Source organism: Mesoplodon bidens (genome assembly GCF_964165515.1).
Source record: "Mesoplodon bidens genome assembly, chromosome: 12".
Taxonomy (NCBI): domain Eukaryota; kingdom Metazoa; phylum Chordata; class Mammalia; order Artiodactyla; family Ziphiidae; genus Mesoplodon; species Mesoplodon bidens.
Window position 1 is genome coordinate 80,422,885 of NC_138168.1, and position 13,208 is coordinate 80,436,092.

The 13,208-nt window shown below is 36.2% G+C and overlaps 1 protein-coding gene across 16 annotated transcripts in view; it reads right to left on the minus strand.

Annotated features, from left to right (window-relative positions):
* SYNE1 (spectrin repeat containing nuclear envelope protein 1) overlaps nt 1-13,208 on the minus strand; it is a 466,561-nt gene that overhangs the window by 344,976 nt on the left and 108,377 nt on the right. For all 16 annotated transcript variants that reach the window (XM_081251412.1, XM_081251411.1, XM_081251427.1 and 13 more), the window contains exons 8-9: nt 3,654-3,850; nt 958-1,067 (exon numbers count right to left, since the gene is read on the minus strand). In XM_081251412.1, the coding sequence (XP_081107538.1) occupies nt 958-1,067; nt 3,654-3,850 (307 nt within the window). The remainder of the gene's footprint in view (nt 1-957; nt 1,068-3,653; nt 3,851-13,208) is intronic.

Below are 13,208 nucleotides of genomic sequence, written 5' to 3' on the forward strand. Positions count from 1 at the left end.
ACTGTACATCTATACGATGTTCTAGAAAGAATGGCATGAGAAGGGTTTTGTATGATGTTAACAGAAAACAGAAAATTATAAAATTGTATGTATACTACAATTCTATCAATATTTTTGTTAAAATATTTTATGTGTCTACACACATGGAACACACCAAAGTATTAATTATTTTAGAATAGGTTCTCTGCAGAAGGTCAAGTACAGGTAATTTTCTTTTTCTTTTTTTCCCAACTTTTGTTTTTGTTTATTTATGACAACAAATATATATCACTTGAGCAGTATGAAAAATGTAAATGTTATTTAAACTACTGAGAGGCTGAGAATCTAAACACAGTGAATAATTAGAACTTTCATAAGTTTGCCTTACTTACATATGTTTGCAATGAATAGCAACTTATAAATCTAAAAGTCAAAATTATATTTTATCAGACTGAACAGGAGAAGGGAACTCAGGATCTAAATGCATAAATAATATGATGGATATAAAATTAATTCAATCGTCAAATTGCTACAATAAAGTTTCCTGACACTGCTATCTTTACTTTATTCTACTCTACTATTTTATTTCATTTCATTTCATTTCATTTTATTTGCCATGCCGTGCTGTTTGGGAGATCTTGGTTCCCCGACCAGAGATTGAACCTGTGCCCTCGGCAATGAAAGTGTGGAGTCCCAACCACTGCACCACCAGGGAATTCCCTATCTTTCCTAGATATTAATCCCTCACTATTATATGTTCAGTATTTATTATTAATAATGCTTTCTCTGCTATATCCAACATAAAAACCAGAGAAATCTTTCCCTCTAATCTCCTCCCCAATTGGTGATATCAGTCTTTACTCAGTTGCTCTCATATTAAAATGCATTCCAGTTTAATTTTTTGAAAACAGCATATTAAAAATCCAAGTCACTACCATTGAGTGTATTATCAGCACTCAAAGAAAAACAAACACTCACATCATTCTCTTGCCCATCAGTGCCTGTACTGTGAACGTCGGGATAATGTGTCAGAAACTGGGCTACGTAGGTCATAATAGACTTCTCATCTGGTTTATCCACATCAACATCTGGAAAAATCAAACCCAAATGTGAATAAATTAATTAGCATTAAAAAGATTTTAATAATACAAACTTTGAAATCTAGAGAATGTACCAAAAGACACTGTCCTAAATGCAAAAGAAAAATAGAATACTATTTAGACATGGTGAGAGGAAAACCCAGTTTAGTCTGGATAATCCATGGGGGAAATTTTATTACTCAGAAAGATGACATATTTTAACCAAGAGCCTTTAGGAAAATAGTACGTGTCATTTAAATAATCTCTACACTCATCAGAAATATGAGATATATATAGTTATTCCTACATTCTGTCTAGTTACTAAAATACAAATAATATGTACATTTCAGAATTGGGGTAGATGAGTAGTAAAACATGCTAACAGATGTGGCACTGAATGACAAGTGACTACATAGTCTGTATACTACATATGGCCAAATATCAATTTATTTTAGAAAAGAGAGAGATGACTTATGTCCAAGTCCTTACGCAGCTTCTCCATTGTGGAGCCTTCCGTCTAAGTCACTGTACTTTGAAAAATCAAGTACTCTTTGAGTGAAACAGAGCCTGAAAAGATCTCAACCACTGTCATTTTAAAGTATATAGATGTTTACCTAATTAAATCAGTAAAAATCAAGCAAAGATATTTATATGAATTTAGTAATTATAGAATCAGGGTAAGACTGGATACATAAAAACTGTTGAATGTTTTCAACAAGTCTTAAATATCCCATTTAAAGGCAATGGAATAAGGGGTTACATTTGGAGATTAGAAATACAATATCTGCACCAATAGAGAAAAAAAAAACAGAACAAACAAAAACCATGAAAATCAAAATATAAAACTGCCCTAATATTTTGCATTGTTTCTTGTGATTTGAAATATAATTTCTAGCGACCATCAATGTAGGATTTAAGAAGTGGACAACTCTTAAAAGACTTAAAGATAATGTATTCTGGATTCACGAGATGACTCAGAGGTGATTTTAGAAATGATAAGATCACTGATGTGGAGAATGCATGTGAAGAGTAAAACTTTCATGAAGAGTGAAAGTGGAAAGAAAAGCAACATTTAATACATGACTTAATATAGTATATGTTTTTAAATACACGTGGGACTAAATCATAAAACAATTGTTATAATAGATATTGGTCTATTTAATCTGTATTCCTAAGAGTTTATATGTTCATGTTGGCTAAAAACTTTTGGGAAGTGGAAGTTCTCATTACGAAAATAATCACTTTATATGTGGGATAGCGTTGCATTTGGGCAAACTCAATTTCTAATGATCAAAGAAAATATTAAGATCCTCTAGTCTGGTGGATATGAAAGAACCATTCATATCCTCCTCCTATCCTACTCTAGGAAGAAATTTCAGCTCTGATGCATTCTCTGAAGTGAGTGCTGTGATATTTGTGTGTCTTTCCCCTTGAGCTGAGTAGTGTCCTGGATACTATTGGCCTTTTGTGTGTGTGTGTGAAGACACAAGGTGGAAAGTCCTTGGCTCCCCTAGTGAGACTGGAGTGGGGGGCAGGCACCACAGGTCCCTAAAATGTCAAGGGATCTCCATGCTGGCTGTCATCTCAGAGGGAGCCAAGCAGGTAGACACTGTTTTAGAGCTAGAAATGTTCATTCTGAAATCTCATCTTTAAAAATAACTTGCAGAACTTCCCTGGTGGTTCAGTGGTAAAGAATCCACCTTCCAATGCAGGGGACGCAGGTTTGATCCCCGGTTGGGGAACTAAAATCCCACATGCGGCAGGGCAACTAAGCCTGTGCCACAGCTACTGAGCTCGCACGCCCTGAAGCCCTTGCGCCACAACTAGAGAGAAGCCCACGTGCCACAATGAAGACCCGATGCAGCCAAAAAATAAAAAAATAAAATAAATAAAATATTTTTAAAAAACTTGCTTTCACTGTATTTACATTTTTGCATTCATTAATGGAAATTTCCATAATTACCAAGCCAAATAAGAAATTATCTGGGACTTTTGGAAAATTCACTTTGACCCTTTTATTTCAATTTAACAAACAACTAGAAGTTTATTAAAGGCATCAAAATTGCCTTTTGAAGGCTTGACAGAGTTAACTCCATTTCCAGAAAGTCTTAAAATTCACAGCCTTACCAAAAAGTTGCCAAGAAATTCTAGTGAAAGATATTAGGTCAATCACTTGGGTAGTTTGACTGATTGACACCTAAATACTGGATAGTTATCAACATTTCTAAGTTTCTAATGACTAACACTTTAACGATACGCGCTGAGATTACTAACAATTTTTTACTCATCTGGATTCTGTGACACTCGTCCTCCTCGCAGTACGCTCACTTGTAAAACTTTCATTCCATCCTTAGGTACATTGAGTAAGTACATTTCCCCTGGCTGGTACCACCCATGTCAGGGGCTGTTAGGAGCAACACAGCTATATTTTGCTCCCGTGTATAGTGGCAAATATTTTTCCAAAAGAAAACTGATGCAGGAAGATACAATTCCTTCCCACTTTTCAAAGTTTTCTGACCTCTCGGAATATCTGGGTTTAAGACATATAACCCTACTGAGCGGAGGGATACAAGAGCCAGCAGTCGCTCAACATGCCTTCGGGATCCAGGAGTCTCGGGATTCCCAGCTCCGTTTCAGCAATAGTGAAAGCCTCCTCCAGGTTTTCCCGGTTAGATCTTCCTTTCACCTTCTCCAAGTCCACTAGTTCCGGTTGAATAGCATGGATGACTGAATGAAAGGCCACTCCACTTCTCCAACTCCGCCCGAAGTCTTTTACTTCTATTCCACTCTGCCTTTAAAAAAAATAATGATAATGTCACTTTCTAAACAGGTAATGCACACTTCCTCAAAGACTCAATCCAATCCTCCTCGGCAATGGATGATGTGCAGTTAGCTATACCGGTATACTGGTTTTGAGAAAAAATAAGCAAAGCAAAATTTTTAATGGGTACCAAGATAAGGTGCAGAAATTCTGGTTTCATACTTAAAGAGTTTTCTAAATTCGAGCTTTCAGTAATTGAAAGGCTCAATGGAAAGCACATTTTTAAAGGAAACCAATAGAGAGAAAAAACACCTGACAAAATAAAAAAAGGGAACATTTTAAAAACACTGGAACTGGTAATAATTCACCATTGTGTATTTGTTTGAAGAAGTCTCTAACACATTTCTAATGATAATGACAAGCAGCCTGTGTTGTACATGCACAGATGATAACAGACAAATATAATGTGGCTGAATTATATCAAATGCTGTAGAATGAACAAAATGCAAATGGTTGTGATCATGTCTCTAAATTAGTCACAGAAAACCCTATACTCCACATAAGTACAGACAAGATTAATTTACCCTACCATCAAACTGTTTGAGCAAATTGTTTTTTAAACTTTTTTTTTAGAATTGGCTTGAGGGCAATGTGCTGGCGGCAAATCGTTGCTCTTTCATGGATTTACTTCAAAGCCAGATATGATCACTAAGAAGTGATTCAAATTGGTAGCAATATTTTGGTGTTGAAAACAGAAGTGAGGCAAGCTCACAATGAATAATTTTTCTCTACATGTAACTTATCAACCATAAAGACAGTTTCAAAAAGAGTTGCAAAGATGTCTTTGAACAACATTTTTTGATTAAGTCTAGAGCCTTTAAAGGTGATCAATAAATTAGGTAACATTCAGTAGATAAATATTCTGGTAGTTTCTTTTTAGAAAATTAGTCTCATTACAGTTGTTTCTAAATAAAGCAGAAATAATATCACTCAATTCTTCTTTTCTACTATATTCTCAAAATTTCCACAAACTGTAAGAGACAGTATATATTACTGATACCATGATTAATATAAAAAGTTGGTAAATGCCTTTACATTTTATCTCTGCAAACTTTAAGTTTCACTTCAAATCATGTTTTACCAATGTACACTGAGTTTGCATAAAATATATTGTGCTACAAATAACATCCTTGGACTTAATCACTGGCTTCTTAAATAAATATTTTAAAAACAATTTTGTAAGATTGCAGCAACATCTCTTAGTTCTTTTAGAGTTTCTGTCTCTGGTGGTACAGATATAATTTTTTCAGCCAATGCCTGACACACTGGCAAATATCCACCCAGGTTAAGCAGCATGTTCTTTTTATCTATTCATTTGTACATTTGCCTCTGGCTTCATCTTTCTTTTCTTCCTATATTTTGCCATTGCCCACAGTTCCCCGTTTTAAAATGATTTTGTATTCACAGTCTCTTTATGCCACCTCAAATTATTCTTTTTAATTTTTTTTTACATTTTTTAATTTTTATTTTTTTTGAATTTTATTTAATTTATTTTTTTATACAGGAGGTTCTTATTAGTTATCTATTTTATACATATTAGTGTATATATATCAAATTACATTTTAACAAATTGAGTTCTGGTTCAAGATGGCAGAGTAGAAGGACGTGCTCTCACTCCCTCTTGTGAGAACACCAGAATCACAAATAACTGCTGAACAATCATTGACAGGAAGACACTGGAACTCACCAAAAAGATATGCCACCTCCAAAGACAAAGGAAAAGCCACAATGAGATGGTAGGAGGGGCACAATCACAATAAAATCAAATCCCATAACTGCTGGATGGGTGACTCACAAACTGGAGAACACTTATACCACAGAAGTCCGCCACTGGAGTGAAGGTTCTGAGCCGCACATCAGGCTTCCCAAGCTGGGGGTCCAGCAATGGGAGGAAGAATTCCTAGCGAATCAGACTTTGAAGGCTAGCGGGATTTCACTGCAGGACTTCTACAAGACTACAGGAAACAGAGACTCCACTCTTGGAGGGCACACACAAAGTAGTGTGTGCATATCAGGACCCCGGGGGAAGGAGTAGGGACACCATAGGAGACTAAACCAGATCTACGTGCTAGTGTTAGAGGGTCTCCTGCAGAGGCGGGGAGTGGCTCTGTCTCACTGTGAAGACAAGGACACTGGCAGCAGAAACTCTGGGAAGTACCCCTTGGTGTGAGCCTTCCCAGAGTCCACCATTAGCCCAAACAAAGAGCCAAGGGAGACTCCAGTGTTGGGTCTCCTCAGGCCAAAAAACCAACAGGGAGGGAACCCAGCCCCACCTATCATCAGACAAGCAGATTAAAGTTTTACTGAGCTCTGCCCACCAGAGCAATAGCCAGCTCTACCAACCACCAGTCCCTCCCATCAGGAAACTTGCACAAGCCTCTTAGATACCCTCATCCATCAGAGGGGAGACAGCAGAAGGAAGAAGAACTACAGTCTTGCAGCCTGTGGAAGAAACACATATTCACAGAAAGACAGACAAGATGAAAAGGCAGAGAGCCATGTACCAGATGAAGGAATAAGATAAACCCCCAGAAAAACAACTAAATGAAGTGGAGATAGGCAACCTTCCTGAAAAAGAATTCAGAATAATGATAGTGAAGGTGATCCTGGACCTTGGAAAAAGAATGGAGGCAAAGATCGAGAAGATGCAAGAAATGTTTAATAAAGATCTAGAAGAATTAAAGAACAAACAAACAGAGATGAACAATACAATAACTGAAATGAAAAACACACTAGAAGGAATCAATAGCAGAATAACTGAGGCAGAAGAACGGATAAGTGACCTGGAAGACAGAATGGTGGAATTCACTGCTAAAGAACAGAATAAAGAAAAAAGAATGAAAAGAAATGAAGACAGCCTAACAGACCTCTGGGACAACATGAAATGCACCACTATATTTGCATTATAGGGGTCCCAGAAGGAGAAGAGAGAGAGAAAGGACCAGAGAAAATATTTGAAGAGATTAGAGTTGAAAACTTCCCTAACATGGGAAAGGAAATAGCCACCCAACTCCAGGAAGCACAGAGAGTCTCATACAGGATAGACCCAAGGAGAAACACGCTGAGACACATAGTAATCAAATTGGCAAAAATTAAAGACAAAGAAAAATTATTGAAAGCAGCAAGGGAAAAACAACAAATAATACACAAGGGAACTCCCATAAGGTTTAACAGCTGATTTCTCAGCAGAAACTCTACAAGCCAGAAGGGAGTGCCATGATATACTTAAAGTGATGAAAGGGAAGAACCTACAAACAAGATTACTCTACCCAGCAAGGATCTCATTCAGATTCTGTGGAGAAATCAAAGCTTTCCAGACAAGCAAAAGCTAAGACAATTCAGCACCACCAAACCAGCTCTACAACAAATGCTAAAGGAACTTCTGTAAGTGGGAAACACAAGAGAAGAAAAGGACCTACAAAACCAAACCCAAAACAATTAAGAAAATGGTACTAGGAACATACATATCAATAATCACCTTAAATGTGAATGGATTAAATGCTCCAACCAAAAGACACAGGATTGCTACATGGATATAAAAACAAGACCCATATATATGCTGTCTACAAGAGACCCACTTCAGAACTAGGGACACATACAGTCTGAAAGTGAGGGGATGGAAAAAGATACTCCATGCAAATGGAAATCAAAAGAAAGCTGGAGTAGCCATACTCATGTCAGATAAAAGCGACATTAAAATAAAGAATGTTACAAGAGACAAGGAAGGATACTACATAATGATCAAGGGATCAATCCAAGAAGAAGATATAACATTTATAAATATATATGCACCCAACATAGGAGCACCTCAGTACATAAGGCAACTGCTAACAGCTATAAAAGAGGAAATTGACAGTAACACAATAACAATGGAGGATTTTAACACCTCACTTACACCAATGGACAGATCATCCAAACAGAAAATTAATAAGGAAACAGAAGTTTTAAATGACATAATAGAGCAGATAGATTTAATTGTTATTTATAGGACATTCCATCCAAAAACAGCAGATTACATTTCTTCTCAAGTGCACATGGAACATTCTCCAGGATAGATCACATCTTGGGTCACAAATCAAGGCCTCAGTAAATTTAAGAAAACTGAAATCTTTTCCCACCACAACGCTATGAGATTAGAACTCACTTACAGGGAAAAAAACATAACAAACACAAACACATGGACGCTAAACAATACGTTACTAAACAATCCAGAGATCACTGAGGAAATCAAAGAGGAATTCAAAAAATACCTAGAGAGGGCTTCCCTGGTGGCGCAGTGGTTGAGGGACCGCCTGCCGATGCAGGGGGCGCGGGTTCGTGCCCCGGTCCGGGAAGATCCCACATGCTGTGGAGCGGCTGGGCCCATGAGCCATGGCTGCTGGGCCTGTGCGTCCGGAGCCTGTGCTCCACAATGGGAGAGGCCACAACAGTGAGAGGCCCGCATACTGCAAAAAAAAAAACCTAGAGAAAAATGACAATAAAAACACAACGATCCAAAACCTATGGGATGCAGCAAAAGCAGTTCTAAGAGGGATGTTTATAGGTATAAAAGCCTATCTCAAGAAACAAGAAAAATCTCAAATAAACAATCTAAACTTACACCTAAAGGAACTAGAGAAAGAAGAACAAACAAAACCCAAAGTTAGCAGAAGGAAAGAAATCATAAAGATCAGAGCAGAAATAAATGAAATAGAAACAAAGAAAACAATAGCAAAGATCAATAAAACTAAAAGCTGGTTCTTGGAGAAGATAAACAAAATTGATAAACCATTAGCCAGACTCATCAAGAAAAAGAGGGAGAGGACTCAAATCAATAAAATTAGAAATGAAAAAGGAGAAGTTACAATAGACACTGCAGAAATACAAAGTATCCTAAGAGACTACTACAAGCAACTCTATGCCAATAAAATGGACAACCTGGAAGAAATGGACACATTCTTAGAAAGCTATAACCTTCCAAGACTGAACCAGGAAGAAATAGAAAATATGAACAGACTAATCACAAGTCATGAAATTGAAACTATGATGAAAAATCTTCTAACAAACAAATGTCCAGGACCAGATGGCTTCACAGGTGAATTCTATCAAACATTTAGAGAAGAGCTAACACCCATCCTTCTCAAACTCTTCCAAAACCTTGCAGAGGAAGGAACACACCCAAACTCATTCTACAAGGCCACCATCACCCTGATACCAAAACCAGACAAAGATACTACAAAAAAAGAAAATTACAGACCAATATCACTGATGAATACAGATGCAAAAATCCTCAAAAAAATACTAGCAAACAGAATCCAACAACCTATTAAAAGGATCATACACCATGATCAAGTGGGATTTATCCCAGGGATGCAAGGATTCTTCAATATATGCAAATCAATCAATGTGATACACCATATTAACAAATTGAAGAATAAAAACCATATGATCATCTCAATAGATGCAGAACAAGCTTTTGACAAAATTCAATACCCATTTATGATAAAAACTCTCCAGAAAGAGGGCATAGAGGGAACCTATCTCAACATAATAAAGGCCATATATGACAAACCCACAGGAAACATCATTCTCAACGGTGAAAAACTGGAAGCATTTCCTCTAAAAACAGGAACAAGACAAGGAGGTCCACTCTCACTACTATTATTCAACATAGTATTTGAAGTCCTAGCTATGGCAATCAGACAAGAAAAGAAATAAAAGCAATACAAATTGGAAAAGAAGAAGCAATATTGTCATCGTTTGCAGATGACATGATACTATACATAGAGAATCCTAAAGATGCCACCAGAACACTACTAGAGCTAGTCGATGAATTTGGTAAAGTTGCAGGATACAAAATTAATGCGCAGAAACCTCTTGCATTCCTATACACTAACAATGAAAGGTCAGAAAGAGAAATTAAGGAAACAATCCCATTTAGCATTGCAACAAAATGAATAAAATACCTAGGAATAAACCTATGCAGAAAACTATAAGACATTGATGAAAGAAATTAGAGATGATACCAACAGATGGAAAGATATGCCATGTTCTTGGATTGGAAGAATTAATATTGTGAAAATGACCATACTACCCAAAGCAATTTACAGATTCAATGCAATCTCTATCAAATTACCACTGGCATTTTATACAGAACTAGAACAAAAAATCTTAAAATTTGTATGGAGACACAAAAGACCCCGAATAGCCAAAGCAGTCTTGAGGGAAAAAAAACGGAGTTGGAGGAATGAGACTCCCTGACTTCAGACTATACTACAAAGCTACAGTAATCAAGACAATATGGTACTGGCACAGAAACAGAAATATAGATCAATGGAACAAGATAGAAATCCCAGAGATAAACCCATGCACCTATGGTCAACTAATCTATGACAAAGGAGGCAAGGATATACAATGGAGAAAAGACAGTCTCTTCAATAAGTGGTGCTGGGAAAACTGGACAGCTACATGTAATAGAATGAAATTAGAACACTCCCTAATACCACACACAAAAAGAAACTCAAAATGGATTAGAGACCTATATGTAAGACCAGACACTATAAAATTCTTAGAGGAAAATATAGGAAGAACACTCTTTGACATAAACCACAGCAAGATCTTTTTTGACCCACCTCCTAGAGTAATGGAAATAAAAACAAAAATAAACAAGTGGGAACTAATGAAACTTAAAAGCTTTTGCACAGCAAAGGAAACCATAAACAAGGCAAAAAGACAACACTCAGAATGGGAGAAAATATTTGCAAATGAATCAACAGACAAGGGATTAATCTCCAACATAAATAAACAGCTTGTGCAGCTCAATATTAAAAAAACAAAGAGCCCAATCCAAAAATCGGCAGAAGACCTAAATAGACTTTTCTCCAAAGAAGACATAGAGATGGCCAAGAGGCTCATGAAAAGTTGCTCAACATCACTAATTATTAGAGAACTGCAAATCAAAACTACAATGAGGTATCACCTCACACCAGTTAGAATGGGCATCATCAGAAAATCTACAAACAACAAATGCTGGAGAGGGTGTGGAGAAAAGGGAACCCTCTTGCACTGTTGGTGGGAATGTAAATTGTTACAGCCACTATGGAGAACAGTATGGAGCTTTCTTAAAAAAACTAAAAATACAATTACCATATGATCCAGCAATCCCACTACTGGGCATATACCCAGAGAAAACCATAACTCAAAAAGAGTCATGTACCACGATGTTTATTGCAGCACTATTTACAATAGCCAGGTCACGGAAGCAACCTAAATACCCATCGACAGACTAATGGATAAAGAAGATGTGGTACATGTATACATTGGAATATTACTCAGCCATAAAAAGGAACGATGTTGGGTCATTTGTAGAGATGTGGGTGGATTTAGAGACTGTCATACAGAGTGAAGTAAGTCAGAAAGAGAAAAACAAATATCATATATTAATGCATATATGAGGAACCTAGAAAAATGGTACAGATGAACCGGTTTGCAGGGCAAAAAAAGAGACACAGATGTAGAGAACCAACGTATGGACCGCAAGGGGGGAAAGCGGCCAGGGGTGGGGGTGGGGGTGTGATGAATTGGGAGATTAGGATTGACATGTATACACTGATGTGTATAAAATGGATGACTAATAAGAACCTGCTGTATAAAAAAAAAAGAAAACTAAAAAAAAATTAAGGTGGGTGTAAATAAGTGAACAGCTGATAAATATTCGTCATGTATTAGATATTTTCTGATTTTCTTAAACTTTATTGTTTTAGACATTTTCAAAAAAGAAATATATAAAATGTTTTCCTAAATATTCACCATGTTGGAACAATTAACAATGGTTTGTTACATGGTCTTCCTCTTTATTTGTTGAATACACACACACACACACACACACGTACGCACACACACCTATAATGTTTTGTATTAGATCAAACTAATAGGTGATAGTCCTAAAAAGCTTTAGTCCGAGCCTCTGAATTGTAGATACAAAATCAAAGAAAATTTAGATACCTCACTTAAAGAAGTGATACAAACTGAAAGAAACTTAGATACATCAGTTAAAGAAGTACATCCAGTTTATAGGCTAATACATATTTGCTTCAAGTTATTTTGAATGGGTCTGTATACACTTGTCTTCATTTGTTTGGTCATATTACTGATTTTTGTCCTAAAATACAATTGTTCTTAGACATTTGAAAATAAGCTATGCAAATGTCAGACATGCTTTCATTTCTGACAGTACAGATAGTAGATGAAATTGGTAAAAAAAAAAGAAGCGGGATTAACTATCTTGTGTTACTGAAACAGTTTTTTGATTTACTTATCAAGTGTTTTGAAATTTTATATGAAAACTGAATATACTCTGACAATTTGGTGTTCACTGGATGTTTTATCCTTTTTCGTCATCTTCAGTCTTGTGAGATGGATAAACCTTCACACTACGGAGTCTCACAAATTATAATTTTATAGACATGTCATATACTGAACTAGATACAGATTCTAAAGTTATTTTATCCATGTCAGGTAAGAAATTGCTTGAAAAATAGTGTAAAATAGCTTTTAGAAAAATTATCAACAATGTGGTAGCATGACAGAATCATGTGTTCATTCCAGACTATTCATGGCAGAAAGCGGTCATCTCCCTAAATCTCTACAATTTATGCAGCTGTTAAATAAATGGATCTCATTGAGGTGTTGATAGGTGGAGAATCCTTGGGTTCACAAATCTGGACATTTATACAGGTAAGGAAAACACAACTTCCATCAATGTTACAAACATACAAGTTGCAGGAATGATGATTATTATTAGACCCCTGCACATCATGTGTGAAACAAAACTTATGCAGGAAAACTCCAACATCACTGAATTTGATTTTATTTCAAGCTATGTAATATTAAATGAAAATTTATTTACTTTGTTTATTTAAATGCTGTGTAGAGCAACAGACAACAGAATATCACATTGGCATTATTACAAAGTTTTATCGTGATAGCATCGTGATATATGTTGTAGCATGTGGTCACCAGTCCTCTCCTACCCAACATGTTTCTTCTCCCTGCTTGGTTAAGCTGCAGAAGAGATTAGTAATACCCACTGTAGATGGAATGCGAAGAGCATGCCAGCAATGTGGGGAGGGCTTTTAATTTCATCCCTATGAGAGTCCCAAGAGCCACAAAGCTTTGCTTTCAGAAATATTTTTAATTGCAACTTGAATCATAAAAATATACCCCAAATTAGAAAACCATCAACACACTTTACAAGTTAAACAAAACTATATAAGTTAGTAACACTAATTACATCTTCTCTATGTTTATTTTTTTCTCTCCTTATTTTTGCTCTTCAAACTCTTTAAAAA